Raw genomic sequence first — 24,296 nt, 5'->3', positions numbered from 1 at the left:
CCTATCAGGATATGAATCTTCAGTAAAAATGTCATAATGATATATGAATTATTGTGGAATCCAGGCTGTTCACAAACAGACAAACAAACAGCGGCGAATCATAACCTCCTCCAACTTCGTTGGCGGAGTTAAAAAATAAATCAGTTCAATCAACATGACAGCTATATCTAGTAAATATATTTACTGTAAATTGTAAACTCTCTATTATAACATGTGATTATTTATTTTTTTAATCTATCATTGCCCCCACTTCTTGGAGGAGGTTGGACTCGGTGGGTGGTATATGGGTGGAGGTTGTGTGGTCGACCCTGTGTTTGTCTGTGTACACAATTATTCAAAACACATGAATATGAACAGATAAATATGACAAAATTTTGTAAATTGAAGAAAGATTTGGTTACATGTCAAGTCAGATCCTTCCTTTTTTCTCTTTGTTTGACATTGTGACTTAGGTTTCTGTATGATCTCTTTGTGAGTATTTTAGGGAGCAAAGTTATGACATCACACAGATGCTGCTCACACGTGCTGGTGACACTCATGTTGCCTTTAATCTCAATCTACCTCATGATGTGCCTAAGACCAATAGTACAAACCCAAGTTTAAAACACCATCTCTCCGAATGCACCTTGTAGTTGTTTTTGAAGTGCTGCCACCGCTATAAGAACAATTTTAAATATGATCTGTTAAACATAGTACATTATGTTTCTGTGTTTACACAGCATTCCCAAATCTGACAGGACCTCCATCCATAAGAACTTGTTCGTTGCTCTCATCTGTGCTCAAGTCATTCTGTTGTGCAGTGGTTCAGCCATTCATAACAAGGTAGATGATGGTTATGTGTCCCTTTATTTATTAGTAAATTTGATGCTGTGCTGTCAGTGATCGTTTCTTACATCATATGACTTTGCATGAGTGGTAGAAGAAGTACTCAGATCTGTTACTGATGTAAACGCAATAACAGTGCAGTGTAGAATCATTTGTGCTACAAATAAAAGTCGTATTGAAAATGTTATTGAAGTAAAAGTAGAAATGTATCAACATGGAAATATACTTAAAGTGCTTAAAGTACTCATTATGCAGATGGGCCCATTTCAGAATATGTATGATATATCTATTGCTGTAAGCAACAGGTTTGTTGTGTCCCACAGCTCTTGAAATGGAGCATTATCTCCACCTGGTGGACATTTAATACAGGTACAATAGAATTTTGTCACCAGCTGCAGCTGTTAATGCAAATCATCACCATTACAGACGAATGGATGGCTACACATCCAAGACATGGAATATGTCTTAGACTTCACTTGTATCAATCATTCAGAAATGCAAACAGTATGGTACTGTATAGTAAACCTGTCTGGAGTAGGCAAGATATGGTTGACACTTGATACAGTATGCTATAGCTATCCTGTAGGGATTAGATGTGCTGATTACATTTCTGGGTTGTTTCATTGATATACCTGCATATGATTGAGGAAGAAAATTTTTTTTTTCTTGTGAATATGTTCACTCATTTTCACCATATGAGGATGTCCGCTTGATACTGGTTGCATCCCCTGGGGAATAGATGGACTGATAACATTCTGGACTGTTTCTTGGATCTACTTGTAAATTATTGAGGATGAAGGAATTGTTTTGTTTTTTTTTGTGAATATTTTAACTCATTATCCCCAACATGGTATACACTTGATACTGGTTACATAGGTATCCACCGGAGAGTAGAGGAGCTGATTACATTTTAGGTTTGTCCAGATTGTCTGGCGATTGTCTGAAATAGGAAACATGACATGTATCTGCTCTCATGTCCACTTGTAGGTGGCGTGTACAATCGTGGCGGCCCTACTCCATCTCTTTTTCATGGCGGCGTTCAGCTGGATGCTCGTTGAGGGTCTTTTGCTTTGGAGTAAGGTGGTTGCTGTCAACCTGAATGAGAATCGACATATGAAGTATTACTATCTCATCGGCTGGGGTATCGTGACCTGACAGAAGCCAAATCACTCTGTTCACACACCTGCTGTTAATTTTTAATGTGTTGACAGATGTAGCAAAAATGGCACACAACTGCAACAAATTATTTGTTGTGTTTGTACTTAAAAACAAAACAAAAAACTTCAAATTCCCCTGTTTTCTTTCTTCACTCCAGGTCTGCCGGTGCTGATTGTCACCATTACGCTGGCTTCAGCCTCAGGAAAATACTCAGCTGATGGCTACTGTTGGCTCAGTGTCCAGAACGGCATCATCTGGGGCTTTGTTGGACCTGTCATCTTTATCATCATGGTCAGAAAATGTTCTAATCCTGTCATCTAATTTTTCCTGTCATGCTTCAAATGAAATGGTCCAAATCTATTTTAATTTCTGACAATTGAATTTTAATGTAATTTTAGGGTAACCACTGGAGGCATAATCTCGTGTGATTTCTTCTGATCTCTAGCTTCATGTTATTTGTGTGCATGCATGTTAGCAAGATATCTTTACAAGACCCACTCCAATTTTGTTCAAACATGGCATGTACATTTGGCCTGTGGATGAGAAGAAGTGGTTTGAATTTTGTTTGTACTGGTCAGAGATCAATGTGAAATATCCAGTACCATGCTAATACAGTATGGGATTAAGACTAAGATCCAGGTTCTCTCAATGACTTGCTGGACTCAGCAATACAAAGGGCATTTATGTGTTGGAGGTGAAAGTCTTGAACGTCCAGAGAGAGCCACATTTGTCAGCAGTGACATTCATGTCCCTTGATCATCCTCCATCTTTTGGGGATGTTGATACCTTTGCAGGAGTACAACGGTCCAAGTCTTGTGCTTCCTGTCTTACTGCGTGATCACAAGACTTAGAAGCAAACCAGCAACCTAAGGTTATGACTGGATGTCTTTGGTATTTAGGTCTCTTTGGAGGTTCCTACAATACAACTAGAATGACTTTGTGTCAAACATAGGATTACTGATGGAGACTCTGATGAGGAGCATCACTTCCATTTTGAAGGAAGGAAGGATACCTATGACATTTTGACCATGTGGCATATTTCTTTGGGCATGATCCTGCACATAGGCACCTCAGTGTTGAAGACTGCAGCAAGGGAGTAAGGCCAAGGGGACTCCCACATATAATTCCACATATAATTTTCTTTACTCTTTTCTTCCTCTTTGTCCCCTTTTGTTCCTCTAATCTGCATTTTTCCAGGTGAACATCATGGTACTGACCAGGGTGGTGGTCATCACCATCTCGACTGCCAAGAGGAGGTCCTTCATGTTGGCCATGACCACCAGCCCTGTGGCACAAGCTTACGAGCATATGAGGTATTATCCACAGGGGGGCGCCATTTATCCATTCTTTTAAAAAAAAGAGTCCATCCATGGCCTTGGAGCAGAGAAGCTGTTTTCTCTGGGTTTCAAATACAAAGCAGCTGTAAGATATTATATTGGATTCATCATTTGAAATAACAGTACTTCATCAAATATGATTGGAATACATTAATGCTACTCACATTAAGTACTTAATGCACACATGCACGCATCGTTTTGAAAAATTCTATTGTTTAGCTGTATTTTAGTGTTGTTGCATTGTCTGTCCAGTCACCAAAATTCAGCTTAAGATATATGATGCAGGAGGCGGGAGCTGGTACCTCACAGAGTACCCCTGGTAAAGCTGTCATGCCCGCTGAGCATAACCAAAAGCGGGCTGTTGAGTCCACGCCAGTGAGCCCGCCAAGAAACGTACAAGAGGTCCCATGTCTCTGGCGATGGGGGGAGACTTGCAGGTTGTTATCTATCCTGGTGATGACCAGCAAAGACCTGTCACTATTGCTGAGGCAGAGCACATTAGGGCTGCTCTGGTAAACCCGCTAGATGGGATGACCCCTGAAGAGGAAACACCTCAGTTTAGTGAGTCTGGACTTGAGCAGGGGACATTTTGGGTAACCTGCACTGAGTCCTCACTGGACTGGCTCATAAGAACTGTCTCAGCAGTTCCTGAGTGGGCGGGCCACGCCTTCTTAGCTAAGAGGGTTTGAAACCTTCCAATACTCAGGAGAGTTTCTGCATTCATTCCTGGTCCCCTGCAGGAGTCCTGGATTGTTTAGTTCAGTGGCAATAATTTTCATGTGGAAACCAAAATTCAAAATGTAATGAAACTGCTTGGAAATAAAAAATAATAATAAAAAATAAAAATATGGTTTGAAACCCTTGGAATTGATAGTGATTGCATAATATCATAAAGACAACATATTGCTTCCTTTAAAGTTTCAGTGTGTATGATTTAGTGTTATCTAGTGATGAGGCAGTCGATTGCATTATACCATCATGATTTTGGTTCCTTTCATGTTTTCACTGCTTTGATGATGGTGATTCATGCTTCTCTGCATTTCCTTGTGAGAAGAAATATGTATGATCCTCCATTTCACAAAAATGTGGGTTCTTAAACTTGTTACCCTCCGCTAGCAACCAGTAGACAGTGAATAAAAGGGCAACTGCAGATTCCAGTTCTCTTTTTTTTTCAGTTTTTTCTGTGCTACAAAATGTGAAAGTCAAAGTATGCATGTACCTTTTGGGCTACTGTGTCAATATGGTATCAATATGGTACTGCAACGTGGCAACTTCCAAGAGGGGACCCGCACCCATGTTGATAGAAAGTTCTCATTCTAAGCTTATGAAAATATATCAGTTCATTGTTTCAGGTAATTTATGCACCAATGAACAGATGGTTATGAATGCTATAATTACATTTCTGCTCCTAAACACACTTAAATCCTACACACTGTAGCTTTAAGGTTTTATCATCTAGAAATAACATGCATTAATTTTAAAAATAAAATAATATAGCTATATGTTGTATCTTTTGCACTGTGACCACAGTTGCGTGTCTGCATTTTATTGAGCTTCATCATCACTTCTCTGTCCTTCCCTTTAATGCTTCAGCTATGTGGTGAGTGCATTAAACTCCACCGTGTGTGATCCAGTCAAGTCCTCCCAGTAGACTTGTGTTTGAGCCTATTAGTTAAAAATCAGGTCAAGTGTAAATGTTTTTCACTACCTCAGCCCACCAGGGCTCACAATAGACACTCTATGCATGTTTTCAAAGCAGGCCTTGAACCGTTTGGCACCTCTGGGTGGCAGCCGTGTCAGAAACCCAAACAAATTCCTCCGCTGAATGAATTAGGGCCTGCTGCCCGCCATGTCTCAGAGACACGCGCACACACACACACACATATACAAGCACACACAGCTGGTGCAGTTTTGGCGGTCACCTGAGTGGGAAGTTAATTCCACTCTAAACAGAATTAAGGTGGATTTAAGGTGGGAAGTTGTCACTCCATGAGCCTTCCAAGCCGCTCAGTGTTGTGTATGGAACAACTGATGTGCCAAAGCTGCTCGAGCTTGTCCAAAAAGAACCAAACCCAGAATGAATGTCAGGACAGAGAACTTTTTAGGACCTAGTTACAGTCACTGTATTTAATGTGTTGATGTTATTCAGCTGACCAGAGGGGTTTTTGGTGGTGTGCATGTTTATCCACAATTACAGATATGTGCGTTTTAGTGCATACATGTGTACACGTAATATTTTTATGTGCTTGTTCGTGAGTGCAGAGCTGCAGTGAAAGCGGTGTTGGTGTTGCTACCTATTCTTGGACTGACGTGGCTGTGTGGCGTCTTAGTGCCTTTCTCCATTGTCATGGCCTACATCTTCATCATCCTCAACTCCCTACAGGTACGCATTCACACGAGCTGCACGGGAGACAGTAATGTCACTGTGCATGAAAATAGAGCTCTCACCTATTGAACCTACATGGAAAATTAAATGATTAGAAGTATGTTTTATGGCCTTAAGGCTTTAAGCTTTTTTAAAACCCTAAAAGAGCAGTGTAGCAGTGGAACATCTGGGAGCTGCAGTGCACAGACAGACTTGGGTGTCTGAGAACAAGCAGGAATCCTGGGGTATATGGGAACTGGATCCAGAGCCAGATGGGCGCAAAGAGCCGAGGACGGAAACTAGGAGAATGGAGAAGAACAGAGGTGAGGGCTTGCACTCGTAACACTGAATCCTTTAACAACAAGCAGTTCACTGTAGGCTTAAAACAGGAATGTTCACTGTTCTGGAAATAATATTCACAGTCTAGGAAATAAGGTTTACTGTTCAGGAATCGTTCACAGTTTGAGTATCTTCAGAGGTCAGGTGCTGCTTGTCTGGACACAGTTCCAATTAAGCAGGACTTGACTTTAGAAACGGTTGTTCAATATCAGAGTTCATAGTGTTCTAGGAAAACAGTTCTTGTAAATAGTTCTTGGTGCCAGTTCTTAGTCAAGCACAGTCACTGACAGGAACAGTGTGAGAGCAGGATCTCACAGAACATGAAGGAACTTAACTGAAGTGTGGCAGAGCTACACGCTCTGTAGCGTAGAGCTGGAAAGTTCCACAGTGACGTGGTGCAGATAGTCATGGAGCCAGGAGAATATGTAACATGGAAGCCATGCAGGAGAGTGTCTGGAAGCACCAGAGAAATCAACAAGCTCTAATACGGGAATTAGAGTTGGCCAGGTTACCTTGAAACAAGCTGCGGAGAGCTCAGATGTCTGAGCACATGGAAGCGGCAGGAAAGACGAGGTCAAGGTCATGGGATCTCATGCAGGATGCGATGTAAGAATCTGGCTTCATGGCATGGAAAACCAAGAACCCAGCAGTGAATAAGCTGAAAGCCTGGGTTTAAGTAACCCGCTGCTGATGAGCTGCTCAGGCCCGTCAGGTGTGTGGCGGTGATGAGCAGCACGTGTTCCTCGGCTCTGGAGTGCGCCATCTGGGGGAAAACTAACAAACTACACACAAGGTTAAAAAAAGGAAAGGAAAGATAGTCCAGTCATTTTATGGTTTGACCCAGAACAAATTGCAACAGAAATGATTTTGTGGCATTTGAACCGTGAATACTAAAAGTCTAGAAAGATAAAAAATCGTCAACACTCCCAAAATCCAAGATGGCCACCCGAAAACATGCTAAAATGTGGTCTTTCCCAAATAACTCAAGAAATATCTATATTTAAGCACATAAATGTATTGATGTTAAATATAAACTTGGGTATTGTGGACATTTTGACACCAAAATTAAGTCTCTATCTGTAACGGTTCTTGAGATACAGTCTATTTGTAGTTTTACATACACTCAAGGACAGCAATTTGGTTTGTGTCCTATTACCTTAAAAATATTGCAGTTAAGGCCCAGAAATGTATTGAAGTTGAATATAAACTTGTGTATTGTGGACATTTTAGCACCAAAAGAATGGCTGTAGCTCTTACAGTTTTTGAGATACAGCACATAAGCCATCTACACTTGGCTAAAAATGGTGAAATTGTTATGTTGAAACCAAGTAACTGTTCTGAAATCAATCAATCAATCAATTTTTTTATATAGCGCCAAATCACAACAAACAGTTGCCCCAAGGCGCTTTATATTGTAAGGCAAGGCCATACAATAATTATGTAAAACCCCAACAGTCAAAATGACCCCCTGTGAGCAAGCACTTGGCTACAGTGGGAAGGAAAAACTCCCTTTTAACAGGAAGAAACCTCCAGCAGAACCAGGCTCAGGGAGGGGCAGTCCTCTGCTGGGACTGGTTGGGGCTGAGGGAGAGAACCAGGAAAAAGACATGCTGTGGAGGGGAGCAGAGATCGATCACTAATGATTAAATGCAGAGTGTTGCATACAGAGCAAAAAGAGAAAGAAACCGTGCATCATGGGAACCCCCCAGCAGTCTACGTCTATAGCAGCATAACTAAGGGATGGTTCAGGGTCACCTGATCCAGCCCTAACTATAAGCTTTAGCAAAAAGGAAAGTTTTAAGCCTAATCTTAAAAGTAGAAAGGGTGTCTGTCTCCCTGATCTGAATTGGGAGCTGGTTCCACAGGAGAGGAGCCTGAAAGCTGAAGGCTCTGCCTCCCATTCTACTCTTACAAACCCTAGGAACTACAAGTAAGCCTGCAGTCTGAGAGCGAAGTGCTCTATTGGGGTGATATGGTACTACGAGGTCCCTAAGATAAGATGGGACCTGATTATTCAAAACCTTATAAGTAAGAAGAAGAATTTTAAATTCTATTCTAGAATTAACAGGAAGCCAATGAAGAGAGGCCAATATGGGTGAGATATGCTCTCTCCTTCTAGTCCCCGTCAGTACTCTAGCTGCAGCATTTTGAATTAACTGAAGGCTTTTTAGGGAACTTTTAGGACAACCTGATAATAATGAATTACAATAGTCCAGCCTAGAGGAAATAAATGCATGAATTAGTTTTTCAGCATCACTCTGAGACAAGACCTTTCTGATTTTAGAGATATTGCGTAAATGCAAAAAAGCAGTCCTACATATTTGTTTAATATGCGCTTTGAATGACATATCCTGATCAAAAATGACTCCAAGATTTCTCACAGTATTACTAGAGGTCAGGGTAATGCCATCCAGAGTAAGGATCTGGTTAGACACCATGTTTCTAAGATTTGTGGGGCCAAGTACAATAACTTCAGTTTTATCTGAGTTTAAAAGCAGGAAATTAGAGGTCATCCATGTCTTTATGTCTGTAAAACAATCCTGCAGTTTAGCTAATTGGTGTGTGTCCTCTGGCTTCATGGATAGATAAAGCTGGGTATCATCTGCGTAACAATGAAAATTTAAGCAATACCGTCTAATAATACTACCTAAGGGAAGCATGTATAAAGTGAATAAAATTGGTCCTAGCACAGAACCTTGTGGAACTCCATAATTAACTTTAGTCTGTGAAGAAGATTCCCCATTTACATGAACAAATTGTAATCTATTAGACAAATATGATTCAAACCACCGCAGCGCAGTGCCTTTAATGCCTATGGCATGCTCTAATCTCTGTAATAAAATTTTATGGTCAACAGTATCAAAAGCAGCACTGAGGTCTAACAGAACAAGCACAGAGATGAGTCCACTGTCCGAGGCCATAAGAAGATCATTTGTAACCTTCACTAATGCTGTTTCTGTACTATGATGAATTCTAAAACCTGACTGAAACTCTTCAAATAGACCATTCCTCTGCAGATGATCAGTTAGCTGTTTTACAACTACCCTTTCAAGAATTTTTGAGAGAAAAGGAAGGTTGGAGATTGGCCTATAATTAGCTAAGATAGCTGGGTCAAGTGATGGCTTTTTAAGTAATGGTTTAATTACTGCCACCTTAAAAGCCTGTGGTACATAGCCAACTAACAAAGATAGATTGATCATATTTAAGATCGAAGCATTAAATAATGGTAGGGCTTCCTTGAGAAGCCTGGTAGGAATGGGGTCTAATAAACATGTTGATGGTTTGGATGAAGTAACTAATGAAAATAACTCAGACAGAACAATCGGAGAGAAAGAGTCTAACCAAATACCGGCATCACTGAAAGCAACCAAAGATAACGATACGTCTTTGGGATGGTTATGAGTAATTTTTTCTCTAATAGTTAAAATTTTGTTAGCAAAGAAAGTCATGAAGTCATTACTAGTTAAAGTTAATGGAATACTCAGCTCAATAGAGCTCTGACTCTTTGTCAGCCTGGCTACAGTGCTGAAAAGAAACCTGGGGTTGTTCTTATTTTCTTCAATTAGTGATGAGTAGAAAGATGTCCTACTTTTACGGAGGGCTTTTTTATAGAGCAACAGACTCTTTTTCCAGGCTAAGTGAAGATCTTCTAAATTAGTGAGACGCCATTTCCTCTCCAACTTACGGGTTATCTGCTTTAAGCTACGAGTTTGTGAGTTATACCACGGAGTCAGGCACTTCTGATTTAAAGCTCTCTTTTTCAGAGGAGCTACAGCATCCAAAGTTGTCTTCAATGAGGATGTAAAACTATTGACGAGATACTCTATCTCACTTACAGAGTTTAGGTAGCTACTCTGCACTGTGTTGGTATATGGCATTAGAGAACATAAAGAAGGAATCATATCCTTAAACCTAGTTATAGCGCTTTCTGAAAGACTTCTAGTGTAATGAAACTTATTCCCCACTGTTGGGTAGTCCATCAGAGTAAATGTAAATGTTATTAAGAAATGATCAGACAGAAGGGAGTTTTCAGGGAATACTGTTAAGTCTTCTATTTCCATACCATAAGTCAGAACAAGATCTAAGATATGATTAAAGTGGTGGGTGGACTCATTTACTTTTTGAGCAAAGCCAATAGAGTCTAATAATAGATTAAATGCAGTGTTGAGGCTGTCATTCTCAGCATCTGTGTGGATGTTAAAATCGCCCACTATAATTATCTTATCTGAGCTAAGCACTAAGTCAGACAAAAGGTCTGAAAATTCACAGAGAAACTCACAGTAACGACCAGGTGGACGATAGATAATAACAAATAAAACTGGTTTTTGGGACTTCCAATTTGGATGGACAAGACTAAGAGTCAAGCTTTCAAATGAATTAAAGCTCTGTCTGGGTTTTTGATTAATTAATAAGCTGGAATGGAAGATTGCTGCTAATCCTCCGCCCCGGCCCGTGCTACGAGCATTCTGGCAGTTAGTGTGACTCGGGGGTGTTGACTCATTTAAACTAACATATTCATCCTGCTGTAACCAGGTTTCTGTAAGGCAGAATAAATCAATATGTTGATCAATTATTATATCATTTACCAACAGGGACTTAGAAGAGAGAGACCTAATGTTTAATAGACCACATTTAACTGTTTTAGTCTGTGGTGCAGTTGAAGGTGCTATATTATTTTTTCTTTTTGAATTTTTATGCTTAAATAGATTTTTGCTGGTTATTGGTGGTCTGGGAGCAGACACCGTCTCTACGGGGATGGGGTAATGAGGGGATGGCAGGGGGAGAGAAGCTGCAGAGAGGTGTGTAAGACTACAACTCTGCTTCCTGGTCCCAACCCTGGATAGTCACGGTTTGGAGGATTTAAGAAAATTGGCCAGATTTCTAGAAATGAGAGCTGCTCCATCCAAAGTGGGATGGATGCCGTCTCTCCTAACAAGACCAGGTTTTCCCCAGAAGCTTTGCCAATTATCTATGAAGCCCACCTCATTAAATGTTCATTTAAAGAATGTAATAATAATATTCTTAGTGCTTGTCAGCTGCACTAACTTTTTTAATGACAGATGTAATCACACACTAATTTTACAGTAAAACCAATGAAGCATGATAAAAATAAAAGTTCAGGTGAAATCAGTATTGTGTACATCATGACACTTGAAATTTTACTTGTTCAAATTTCAGTCTCATCATCCTTGTTATCATTGAGTTGGCCTGCATTTGTACACCCTGTACCTCTGCAGTTGCCACATGCTGCTGAGCAAACTAAGTTAAGTTTGCGACATGTACATCGCAATGTACTACAGTCAGTACTGCAGTTACATCTCACAGCATACAGAAGAGAATCTGGTGCTGCTTGAAAGTCATTCATGATTGGGACAACCTGACTATCAGAAACTTTCCATCCCCATTCTTGCAATGGCATGCTGTCACCTTCATCTTCACCTTTCCATTCCTGAACTTGCACGTAAACTCTCAGACTATGAAACATGGCAGCTACCGAAGAAGGTGGCAAACACTGTGGCTGCACATGAGTTGTCTTTGTTGCAACCTTATCACAAAAGCGCCTGTATCCGAGAGAATTGAGGCTTTCTCCAGGTTGTCCACACAGCAGTGGTGTCACCAGTGTGCCCTGGTTGTGCATTGACATCCACTCTATTATACATAATATATGAGTAACTTCTCTATTCATATTCCAGTGAAATATTGACTCAAAAAGATTATTATTACCTTCTTTAGATGAACATTTCAGAAATGGTACTTAGTTTTCAACATAACAATGCTCAATTTCATCAATTTTTGTTGAGTATAGATGTATTTTTATACCATATCTCAAAAACTGTAATAGCTACAGCTATTTTTTTGGTGCCAAAATGTCCAGAATGCACAAGTTTATATTCAACTTCAATATATTTATGGGCCTTAACTGCAATATTTTTAACGTAATAGGACACAAACCAAATTGCCATCCTTGAGTGTATGTAAACTACATATAGGCTGTATCTCAGGAACCGTTACAGATAGAGACCTAATTTTGGTGTCAAAATGTCCACAATACCCAAGTTTATATTTAACATCAATACATTTATGTGCTTAAATATTGATATTTTTTGTTATTTTGGAAAGACTAAATTTTGCATGTTTTCGGACGGCCATCTTGGATTTTGGGAGTGTTCCTGATTTTTTATCTTTCTAGACTTTTAGTGTGTTTTATAAAACAGTTTCAGGGTTCAAATGCCACCAAAATCATTTCTGTTGCAAATTGTTCCGGGTTGACCCCTTTTTTTTTCATAAAATGACTGGACTAAGAGGCAGACCATGACACCTTACCCTGGATTTAGCAAGGCAGTTTAATTGATACTGTTTAAATGTTTTGGTTTATGATGTCTACATTGTGTGATGGGTGTATGCAGCCATTTTAAAAATGTGCTGTGGAAAAATAAATGTGCCAAATAAAAGCAAAACTTTTTTGGCTTCTCATACGAAAACCTGACAATTTGCGTGGCAGGTTTGTCTTAAAATTAAACATATACTTTTTAAATAGATATTGTAAAAAGTGTACAGTCAAATTATAATGATTTTTGCCACAGGCAGTTCATGAGTGGACCCTCACAGCTCCACTTAGACATGCTCATGTAATTTTAAAAGTATTGCTTTTCACATGGAAAAGCATTAATTCCTATGCATCTTCATTTCCCACTGTGCTGCATTGAAGAGTGAGTCGGAGAGGAGGAAATCATGTGAGCGTCAATCGGCCAAGCATTCCCCAGCTTGTCCGGATCTACTACTGCAATTTTATTAGTCATCTTTAATCAGTTGCATCTTTAATTGAGCTGTATATTTAACGAGAAAATCAATAGAGGCTTTAAGTGCAGTCTGATTATTAAGCAAGGCCCCTTAGTTACCATAAATAGTTTCTGTTTCCGCCTCATATCTAATTATGTATTTTCTTAAAACTGCTGACAGCAGTAATTAATACAGAAGTTTTTTTTTACTGTAATTGGTTTTATTCACTTGTCTGTACACCAGCCTGGTTTGACACATTGGCTAAATGTTTTTAATAAGTAAATCACTAGGTCATGTTCATTTTGTGTATGCAGTAGGTCAGGTCAGGCCTGTGAGCAAGTGTTGGTGTTGTGCATTGTCACATCCACAACTCTATGGAGCCACATTTGGTCCTAGATTGCAGCCACCCGGACAGACAGCCAGTCCATTCCCGCCTCTCAAAAGTAGCATCAGTCTGCTGAAGTTAGGTGAAATGTGAGCGTCCCATTGGCCTTTTCCAGTTACTAGTGTCCTCAGCACTGAGACACCTGTGCACTGAATCCTGGTCAGAGAAATATGCCATAGCCAAAATGTTGTGGCTAACATTCCCTCACAAAGAAAGCAGTATATGCCATCTTGAGTCTCCCAAACTAGCCATTTGTTTAATGCAAAGTCATTCCAGTGGTATTCAAGGTTTCCATGGGAGATCTAGTCCCAAAGATACCCAGTCATCACCTTAGGATACTAGATGGAGTCCCATTCTCACAACCAAACAGTAAGACTTGAAGCACCAGGACCCTGAATACTTGGACCTTCATTCTCCTGCATAGGTATTGGCATCACAAAATGCAGCTGTCCATTGACCTCATATTTGGATCCTCAACCCTGGATAAAACAAATGATTGGAGACCACCTAGGGTCCTCTCTGTGGAGCATGGCAACAGCTTTGATACTGAGGATTTTTTCTATTTCAAGTCTCAACTCCAAACATAAACTGGCTCATGCAGGTGGGCATCTGGAATATGCTTTCGTTCAGCAAGGATGACCATCTTATAATGCTATCGAGTGAGATTTCCAAGCATTGCAGTGGCAGTAGTCTTTGAGTTCCACACAGTTGGAGTTAGTCAGATCTTGGTAGGGGGAGTCATACTTTTGGTCTGCTTGCCCCAGTGGTCAGTGTATCGATGGAGTGGCAGTTGCTGGTGTGAACTGTGTCCGATGGTCTCGCATATCGAAAGCTAGTAAATACTGAATGTTGATTAAAAATTATAAATACGTCTGTCACCACTTTTTAGCTTCTGCCTCAAAGCATTGCAGGAGCTTTAGGATTGGGTTCATCCATCACCCTGTCATTACATTGCAAAATCTTAGAAATAAGATTCCTCCATCATGATGACAAATACGTCACATTACGTTTTGAGTTTGAACTTGAAAATACCTTGATTTGGGACACTGAAAGATGCAGTAAAGAAGAAACATGATGGTATGTTGTTAATATGACTCCTCCAAAGCTGTAATTTATACATAAATGAAATGGATACCAAAACAAAAACAGGGGAAGGTCTTCAACTTTGCATGTGGTCTTTTGTTTTCATAATGATCCTCTAATTATCTTGACTCAGGACAAACAAAATATTTGCTTAAGTTCTGAGGGATGGTTGAGATATCAAACCTAGACCAAAAAAAAAAAAATCATCAGCTAAGGAGAGGGAACATCACATTATATTTTTACTGGAATAGAAAGAAAATAAAAATAAAATAGAAAGGATGTTGTTGGGCGGTGGAAGAAATACTTTGAGGATCTCCTCAATCCCATCGTCACGTCTTCCGAAGAGGAAGCAGAGACTGGGGAGTCAGAGGCGGACTCGTCCATCACCCAGGCCGAAGTCACCGAGATGGTCAGAAAGCTCCTTGGTGGCAAGGCTCCTGGGGTGGACGAAATCCATCCTGAGTACCTTAAGTCTCTGGATGTTGTGGGACTGTCCTGGTTGACACGTCTCTGCAACATCGCGTGGCAGTCGGGGACAGTACCCCTGGATTGGCAGACCGGGGTGGTGGTCCCTCTGTTTAAGAAGGGGGACCGGAGGGTGTGTTCCAACTACAGGGGATCACACTCCTCAGTCTCCCCGGTAAGGTCTATTTCAGGGTGCTGGAGAGGAGAATTCGACCGATAGTTGAACCTCAGATTCAGGAGGAGCAGTGTGGTTTTTCCTCCTGGTCGCGGCACACTGGACCAGCTCTACACCCTCCATCGGGTGCTCGAGGGTTCATTGGAGTTTGCCCAACCAGTCCACATGTGCTTTGTGGATCTGGAGAAGGCGTTTGACCGTGTCCCTTGAGGCGCCCTGTGGGGGGTGCTCCAGGAGTACGGGGTCCGGGGTCCTTTGCTAAGGGCTATCCGGTCGCTGTACAACTGCAGCAGGAGCTTGGTTTGCATTGCCGGAAGTAAGTCAAACCTGTTTCCAGTGCACATTGGCCTCCACCAGGGCTGCCCTTTGTCACCGGTTCTGTTCATTACCTTTATGGACAGAATTTCTAGGCGCAGCCAGGGTGTAGAGGGGGTCTGGGTTGGGAACCACAGAATCTCATCTCTGCTGTTTGCGGATGATGTGGTCCTGTTGGCCTCGTCAAACCAGGACCTTCAGTGTGCACTGGGGTGGTTTGCAGCCGAGTGTGAAGCGTCCGGGATGAAGATGAGCACCTCCAAATCCGAGGCCATGGTTCTTGACCGGAAAAAGGTGCCTTGCCCTCTTCAGGTCGGTGGGATGTCCTTGCCTCAGGTGGAGGAGTTTAAGTATCTTGGGGTCTTGTTCATGAATGAGGGACGGATGGAGCATGAGATCGGTGCAGCATCTGCAGTGATGCGGTCGATGTATCGGACCATCGTGGTGAAGAGAGAGCTGAGCAGGCGGACAAAGCTCTCGATTTACCGATCGATCTACGTTCCGACCCTCACCTATGGTCATGAGATTTGGCTCATGACCGAAAGAACAAGATCGCGAGTACAAGCGGCCGAGATGAGTTTCCTCCGCATCGTGGCTGGGCACTCCCTTAGAGATAGGGTGAGGAGCTCTGTCACTCGGGAGGAGCTCGGAGTCAAGCCGCTGCTCCTCCACATCGACAGGAGCCAGCTGAGGTGGCTCAGTCATCTTTTCCGGATGCTTCCTGGACGCCTCGCTGGAGAGGTGTTCCGGGCATGTCCCATCGGGAGGAGGTCCCGGGGAAGACCCAGATCCCGCTGGAGGGACTACATCTCTCAGCTGGCTTGGGAATGCCTCTGGGTTCCCCCAGAGGAGCTGGGGGAGGTGTGTGTGGATCGGGAGGTCTGGGAGGCTTTGCTTGAGCTGCTGGCCCCGCGACCCAACCTAAGATAAGCGGAAGAAAATGGATAGATGGATGAATAGAAAGAAAACCCCATAAACACAACATTTTTACCTCCGCCAAGGAGGCTATGTTTTCGGTCGCATCCGTTTGTTTGTTGGTTTTTTGGTTGGTTGGTTTGTTAGCAGGATTACTCAAAAAATCCTCAACGGATTTCCATGAAATTTTTACCAGGGGTGTATCTTGGCCTAACTTAGAAGTCATTAAATTTTGGTAATGATCCGGAACACGATCCTGATCCAGTAATTTTTTTTAAGGATTCTTTATCATTGCAGGATAGGGCCAATTTCAACATTTTTGCATCTGACTTCATGAAGACAGGTCACAAAGGCTGAACAAAAATTACGTTATGACACAACAATAATTTAGCATTTGTTTCTCCTCATTGAATAAACTTGTTAGGAGAAAATAAAAAACTTGTGTAGTTCATATAGTTTCTCTTTATAAATACATTTGCTGAAGCTCTAAGGGTTTAATCCTCTGGGGCCGACGCCGTCGTATACGACGGCTGAGACCAAGCTTTACTAAATTCTAAATAACTTTTTAATGATATGAGATAGAAACTTACTTTTTTTTTTGGCTGAAAAGTTAACTCCGCGGACTTTCGAGCCACCGTCCACCATCTTTGTACTCCTCATAGAAGCTGTATGATGACGTGAGCAATGTGAGTGTCCAATCAGAATTGGTTCACCATCACATGGTTTTCCAAAGTCCAATCGTAGGGCAGATTCATCTCACTTGACACACCAAAGATTGTTTTTAGCAGTGATGTGTTACTAGTTTATTATAGTTTGCTGTGTGTTTTGAATAAATGTGTGTGGAAAATTATTTCTCTGCTTTACTTTTACCTTTCTTATTTCTGATTGTAAACCTTTATTACACTTATAAAACACAACTATAGCTTATATATTTTGAAAGTACAGGTTGTCCTGAAAAAAAGAGACATAAAACTTGATTATGGGATGCAGGGAGAGCTGTTAACAGCAATAATAAAACATTTATGCCAGGCGAGTGAACTGTCCAAAAAAATGCCCTTGGACCCCAGAGGGTTAACCACTGAATCTGAAACATGATGGTAGATGCATGAAACGATGTAGAATAAGTCTCTTTGCCAAAGGGTATTCCATGTGATGTCAGTGACCCTATGGCCTTGGCGGAGGTTTGCGCTGTCCGAGTGCTTCTAGTTATAAAAATTATTGGGTTCCTAAATCTTTAGCAGTATTGTACATGTAGCAATGATGCCACTGCTGCAAAAATGAAACATTTCTTTTCATTAATGCAGAAACGTGAATGGCCTCACAGCTCCCCCAAAAACCTGACTTGGAAATTTCTTCAGCTGCAATTCACTTGCTGCAGTCTGAAATATATCTTATAAAGAATAAAAATCACAAAGATAGGAGGAAGACAATGATGCATGCAACTACTACTGTCCCATAATATTTTTGAAAACAACATTTGGTATAAAATACCAACGCCACTATTTGTGTGTACGTGTCTCTGCACTGTGGGGCATTTAATGTGGCTGCAGGAGGTTGCTGGTTACTAACCAGCTGCAGCAGCATAATAAGAACCTTCAACAACATAAAACACAAGAGGATCCCTGCCAGGCTCCAAGCTGCTGCAATGACACGCCCTTTTGACCCCACTGCTGTCTGGGCCATGTGGAAGGAGAAGAGACGTTTAAAGTGGCAGTCATCCAGACCCTGTGGGCTGTTTGTTTGGATTGTTTTACTGACTTCTTTAGAACAATACTCTGTGTTATGGTGTGACTGGTGTAGTTCACTCAGTCAAACATTCTCTCTCTCTCTCTCTCTCTCTCTCTCTCTCTCTCCCTCTCTCTTTCTCACTTTTTTTCATTGGTTGGACAGCCTCAATGATGACGCAAGTTTTCTCTTTAGTATAAAAGGATGTACGTATACAATATTATTGCAAATATTAGATGTAAACCAGAATAGTCATATTTAAGCATCTTTGTTTTTTTCATAAAAAACATGGATACATCACAAAGCAACACAATACATTGCAAATTAATAATTTTTGTGATATCGGAACAGTGGTCTTTAGTATCTATATTATAATTACCAAGCGGCCTCTGTGTGCGTGTATGTGTGCATGCTTTGGTAGGGCTTTGATCACGGAGAAACTGGGCAGAGCTGACATTTGCTATTTGGTATACTTAAGTATTTTGGGTCAAGGATGAAGTCTGAAAATGGAAAGTTGGTAGGACTAATATTTTTGTAGAAATGAGCGATATTGGGTAACAGCAGTGAACAATGGATGTTGTGCTGCTATGCACCATAGAAGTTCGGGGTTTTGGAGTTTAGTTCATTTGGTTTAGTCAGTTTAGTTGTGTCATGTTGTTGTTACCATGAGTAGGAAGTGTACTGCATTTGATGTCTTCCGCCACTGTCTCTGTTTGTGGGTGTGTAAAAATAAAAGCACCTGCTTGGGGCAGGATACAGAAAAGACAAAAAGTTCTGGTTCAGTTTTCGTTCTTCTGCGTAGCTTGATTAAAAGAGAAGTAGCGTCTATGTATGTGTGTGTATGGGTGTGTATAACTTTAGTCACGGACAAACTGACATTTGCTGTTTGGTATCTTTATGTATTTTGGCTCAAGGATGAATGCCGCCAAAATGGAACGTTGGAAGGACTAATATTTTTGGAGAAACTACAGATATTAGGGAACAACACTGAACAATGTACATTCTGGACTCACACGCCAAAAGCGAAGTGGCGTCTGTATGTGTGTGTGCGTGCTTTTATTTAGTAAGTTCAATGTAAGTACATAATATAATTTTAAATATGGTAAAATACACAGATGATGCAAAGTGAACCATTTCCATTGTGGTCCATTACAAAAGAGAAGTAATTTATTTATAAAATAAAATAATAATAATAATAATAATAATAATAATAATAGTGTGTATATAACAAGAACCTAAACAATTTATAAATACATTAAGACAGTAAAGTAACATTAAAAAATTACATAATTCATATGAATTAAAAGGATTGAGCTCTTCCTCTAAAATCTATAGAGGTCTAAGGTCTTATGGTCTAAAAACATTCTGGACTCACACGCCATTCCAACACATTATACAAACTTTGCATAATTTATTACCACCCTTGAAAAATGTCAGCTACCTATTTTATAAACACTACCCAGTCTAGAGCCCATGGATCCCCATGGGCAACGCACTAGTTCACTTTATTTTTATTGCTAATTTAGTTATGTTTTAATGACAGTTCACATGGCAAATAAAGCCAGCTAAGTTTGTCTGTGAAGTGTAAAATATTTTTCAAAGGGTTATGAAAGATTTCTAACTTTGTGTGTGTGTGTGTGTGTATATATTAAACTTGCTTTTCCTTTATAACATTCTGCACTTACTGATTTGAAAACCCGAGCAGGGTTGTCAGTTTCATTGGTGCCAATACAATGCTCTTCATCAGTTACTTAGGACTTGCATTACAGGAGGTGCAACAACAGTCATTTCCTTCAGTTCCCTGTGGGAGGAGCGCAAACAAACACCATCCGAACATAATGGTTGCTCATAAACATGATGAAATGTGGTGTGAAACCCTAAAAATAACACATGCAAAAAGTGAGGCAGTAGGCAGGAGATGGGGAATAAATAAATAGATACTCAATTTTTTTATTTTTTTATTTGGGACATCGCATTTTTATTTGCTGTTATATTTTCAATGGGCTCGGGCACAGCAACATAAAGCTAAAGCGTTAAGGCTTTTACTGTTAAATCAATAAAACAGATAATGGTGACAAGCCTTTTTCATTGCCCACCCTCACTCCTCCTCTTCCACTGCTGGCTTGACAACATTGTCTGATGTGTCTTTACAGTTTCTGGTATTTCTCTCAGGGGAGCTCAAAACAGACTTTTGAAAAGCAAACTCTGTGTATGAATACCTACAGGATGCAAATGCTGCAGTGTTTTTGTTAATCTGTGCTTTTGATTTTGATTTGTAAGGAAAATTCTTGATGAAAGATTGCTGCAGCTGCACTCCGCTCTATGTGCTGACTAAGGCACCTGACATCAGGAGTGAAGGCAGTAGGGTAACTGGTAGACATGTCGTTCTGCTTGGAGCACAATACCTACCAAGCATAAGCAGCTTAAAGGCTGGTTTCTACTTCATACGGCTACTGATGCTCTAGTTAATGTGATTACAGTCATGGTCAAGAGCGAATGGCATAACTGCTGCTTTTGGGGGCTGCTTAACTACAACCTTACCAGATAGTTGTTGAAATGATGAAGACAACTGCTGCTGTGATGTGAACACACATTAATTGATCATTGGTGAAAAGACGAGAAAGACGGTAATGTAGGCTTGAGGATTAATTATGAGAGTTTGAGAGACAATGAAAGACAAAAAACAAAACAAAAACAAATCTACTTTGATGAGTAACTAGCGCAGAAGTTGGAAAAAAAAAACGATAGGATTTTCTTCTTCTTATGCAATTCAGTTCATTTCAATTTGTCATCATTATACAGTGCATGGAGCATGTACAAGTACTATGTGGTCCTGAAACAAGTGCAATCCTGAGAAATAAATAAGTACACCAGTGAAATGACTAAGCTAAAAAATAAAAAAGATAAATAAATGATGAAATAAATAAGGTGCCAATAAAATCTTGACAAAATGATTAGAATTATAAAATCAAGAAGTGTTCAATACATGCTGAATGCAGGTAGCATAAACCATGCAATAGTACAAACTGTAAATGTAGTAGTGGTAACAGCAGTGCAGAGTGATTGAGGGAAGAGCAGAGTTAATGTTAATGGGGAAGATTTGGGGATCAGAGTTGAGAGCTTAAGTGTCTTATACCACTAGGAAAAAAGGTGTTTTTAAAATGGGGTGGTTCTGGATCTGAGACAGCTGAATCTTCTTGATGGCAAAAGTGAAAAGAGTCAATTGTATGGGTGGGATGGGTGTTTTTCTATATTGTGTGTCCTTTTCAGGCAGCACTTGTTGTATATGTTCTATATTGTTGGTAACAGGGCATTGATGATTCATTGACCACCTGCTGGAGGGCCTTCCTGTCACAAACTGTGCAGTTACCACACCACACAGAAATACGAGGTCTGTTATCCAAATTTTTTCACAAAATTTTTTTTTTTACAAAAACTCCTGTAACAGTGGAATGTGCCGAAAAAGTGCTATGTCCAGCTGTCTTGCCATTTCTCTGGTAGTCAGACGACGGCCCGGATCAACAAAGCGTTCACTTTGGAAATGATCTGGTCATTTGAGCCTGTCGATCGCCGCTCGGTGCGCGGCGCCATCTGCCGCTGTGGGCCATCTTTAATCCAGTTGTAATTGTCTTTAATCTGTGTGATCCCCATAAGAGCTTCACCGAAAGCCATCTGAATTTTCCAAATGGTTTCCTCTTGGCTGTCTCTCACACTTTCTGAAAAAATGTTGATGAAGCAAAGCGGCAGTCGATCAGCCAATTTCCTGACAATGAAAATCCGCCGAGGGGGCTGGACCACTCCTCCCACAAGGCGTGCTCACAGGCGAATGATGCAACCGACAGGCGTGAAAAAATTCACAAATGCGCACGAAGGTTCAAGCTTGGCTGATGCAATCACACATGATTCAAATCCATATAGTTTTTGCAAAAAATAAAAAGGTCGGATACTTTTCTAACAGACCTCGTACAATGTGCAAGATGCTCTCAGTGGTACTTTTACTTCTTGAGGTCAGAACAGTTTTGTCACAGTTTAGCAGGGGTGGTGGCCAAGAGGTTCGTGCAGTTGTTTCCAGAGCAGAAGGTTCCTGGTTCAAGCCCACATCTGCCCATTCTCCATGTAATGTGGAGTTGTGTTAGAAGGGGCATCCAGCATAAAAACCTGTGCCAAATCAACATGCAGATCTATTTTGGATCTGCTGTGGCAACCCCGAGTGGAAAAAAGGGAGAAGCTGAAGGGACTTACTTCTTTTGTGTCATGGTTTAGCCAGAAAATGAGCCGAGGTGCAGGATCACACACAGTGAGTAAGTAATGAATGACTTTATTTATTATAAAGGGGAAATGATTTGGAGAGAGGAAGTGGTGGTACTGAGACCTGACAGAATGAGGAGGTTTGGTGTGAGGAAGTAGCAGGGCATCGACTTACTATAGTAAAGAGACTTGCTAGAACTTGGAGATATGGACGTGATGGGGAAATATGACATGGTTTGGACTCCTGTTGAGTGATGTGAAGAGAGGTAGAGGTTCTTATTTAACTTGGGTAGCCAATGAAAGCCCAAAGCTTGTTTTCAGAAGGGCTCACAACAAATGTCTCTCACTTCTCCCGCGCACTCCTGTTGAAAGTGCCAGTTGGGAGCGTGGCTGCAATCGAGAATTGAACCCGGATCGCTGGCATCTCAGTCCAACATGTAAACCATTATGCCACCACGTCCTGTGAAGGCTTAATTTGATGTGACAAGATGTGAGGACTTGGCTTGGGATGATGTGAAGGCTTGGTATTGTGAAAGCACTGATTGTTGAGACTTGACAGCACTTTAACTTGGCAAAGATTTGACAAACAGCCTCACTGATGAGAACAAACATGTTGACAAAGACAGACATCAAATGATAAACTGAGTAACAATGAATAAGTAATGAGCAACAGGTGTGTGATGACTAACAGAAGACAGGTGTGTGCTAAGAGTAAGAGACATCAAATCATTCCACACTCTGGGAAGGAAAACCAGATGAATGAACACATTAGGGCCCAACCATTGAATTATGATCCAAAGAAAGCAGTCACAAATCAGAAAGACATGCTCAACAATCTACAGTCACCCAGGCCACACCATGACACTTTCTATGATAGCACCACCCATAGTTGTGGTGTTTGTTTCCAATCACTGTGAATGAACGCATGGGCTGTGAATCTCCAGGCACATGGACAGTCCTCACAGAGCTAGCCAAATTCCCATCCATGTGATCTCAAAATGAGCTCAGAGGCTGCGGTTTTATGACACAACCTTCCATGCATTGGCATGCTTAGTAGTAGTTATATTACTGTGTGACAAACTGAAGATACAGTCTGCAGTTCAACACCACAGCTTTCGATGGCACTATACTGCAAAATTCTTCTTAAACCCAAAAATGGATGAAGAACCTCCTACCTCTTTACATATTTTGCTTATCACTCATCATGACGACCAAATGCAGTGGCCTTGTCCATCCACATTTGATGTGATTGGTTATGTGCTTGTCGCCATGCCTGCATCTGTGTGAAGTAAAAACTGGCCCCAACTTCAAACTTGCTGGTACTTCTTTTACAATCATCCTTACCATAAATACAGCCATGCTTCATCTGCTTCCTTATCATATAAATAGCATGAGGTGTAGTGTGTGTGTGTGTGTGTGTGTGTGTGTGTGTGTGTGTGTGTGTGTGTGTGTGTGTGTGTGTGTGTGTGTGTGTGTGTGTGTGTGTGTGGGAAGGGGGGTGTTGGGGTGATGGGGGGTGGCTCTTTGGTTATCCCATAAATCGCTCCACCCTCTGTCATCCAATCTCTGGGCAATGTCATTCAAAGCCGCGCACTATCCATTACCTGGGTATAATAGGCTCCTGGCCATGCAGTGTCCATCTTATTATTAGCCCATAACTTCAAACTATCAATAACTTTGAGCTGCCGAAGCGGGGAGGGTTACAAAAAAGGAGAGAGGCGGGAACTTAAGTGGAGAGGTGAAGGAAGTTAGGGAGTCGGAAAGAAAATGTTAGGGTAGCACTCATCTTCCGTGAGTTGTTCAGAGTGACTGTCTGCGGTTTTGGTTTTGTAACTTTACATTGATGATAGTTGTCAGACATGTATTGTTTCTGTTTCTGTTATGTCAGTGTGCTGCCTGCGGAGGGCAACGCTGTGCCTTGTGATCTGTGTGGAAATACATAGACATCAATGAAAGGGTTTATCTTATTTATCTCACATTAAGGTCTTTTATGTCAGGGAACTGATGGCAACAAAGTTTTTGCTTTTCTTATGAAATGAACATTCTGGTGAGTGGTAATGAGATTTTACATGCATTCAACATCGCTTTAGATCAGTAAGCTCAGGGTTCCGGACTTTAGAAAAAGAAACACATTTGTTGTCTATCACTTCTGTAGCTGATCATTTCAGTAAAATATTGCTC

The 24,296-nt window shown here is 41.0% G+C and overlaps 1 protein-coding gene across 1 annotated transcript in view; it reads left to right on the top strand.

The window, feature by feature from the left end:
• Positions 1-24,296, top strand: part of LOC117518106 (adhesion G-protein coupled receptor D2) — a 282,536-nt gene that overhangs the window by 89,232 nt on the left and 169,008 nt on the right. Inside the window, 5 exon segments of the mRNA XM_034179168.1 lie at positions 720-822; positions 1,813-1,966; positions 2,141-2,274; positions 3,181-3,296; positions 5,583-5,703. Coding sequence (XP_034035059.1) covers positions 720-822; positions 1,813-1,966; positions 2,141-2,274; positions 3,181-3,296; positions 5,583-5,703 — 628 coding nt within the window.

Source organism: Thalassophryne amazonica, chromosome 10, assembly GCF_902500255.1.
Source record: "Thalassophryne amazonica chromosome 10, fThaAma1.1, whole genome shotgun sequence".
Classification (NCBI taxonomy): domain Eukaryota; kingdom Metazoa; phylum Chordata; class Actinopteri; order Batrachoidiformes; family Batrachoididae; genus Thalassophryne; species Thalassophryne amazonica.
The sequence above is the reverse complement of the archived record's forward strand: the minus strand, read 5'-3'. Positions and strand labels throughout refer to the sequence as shown.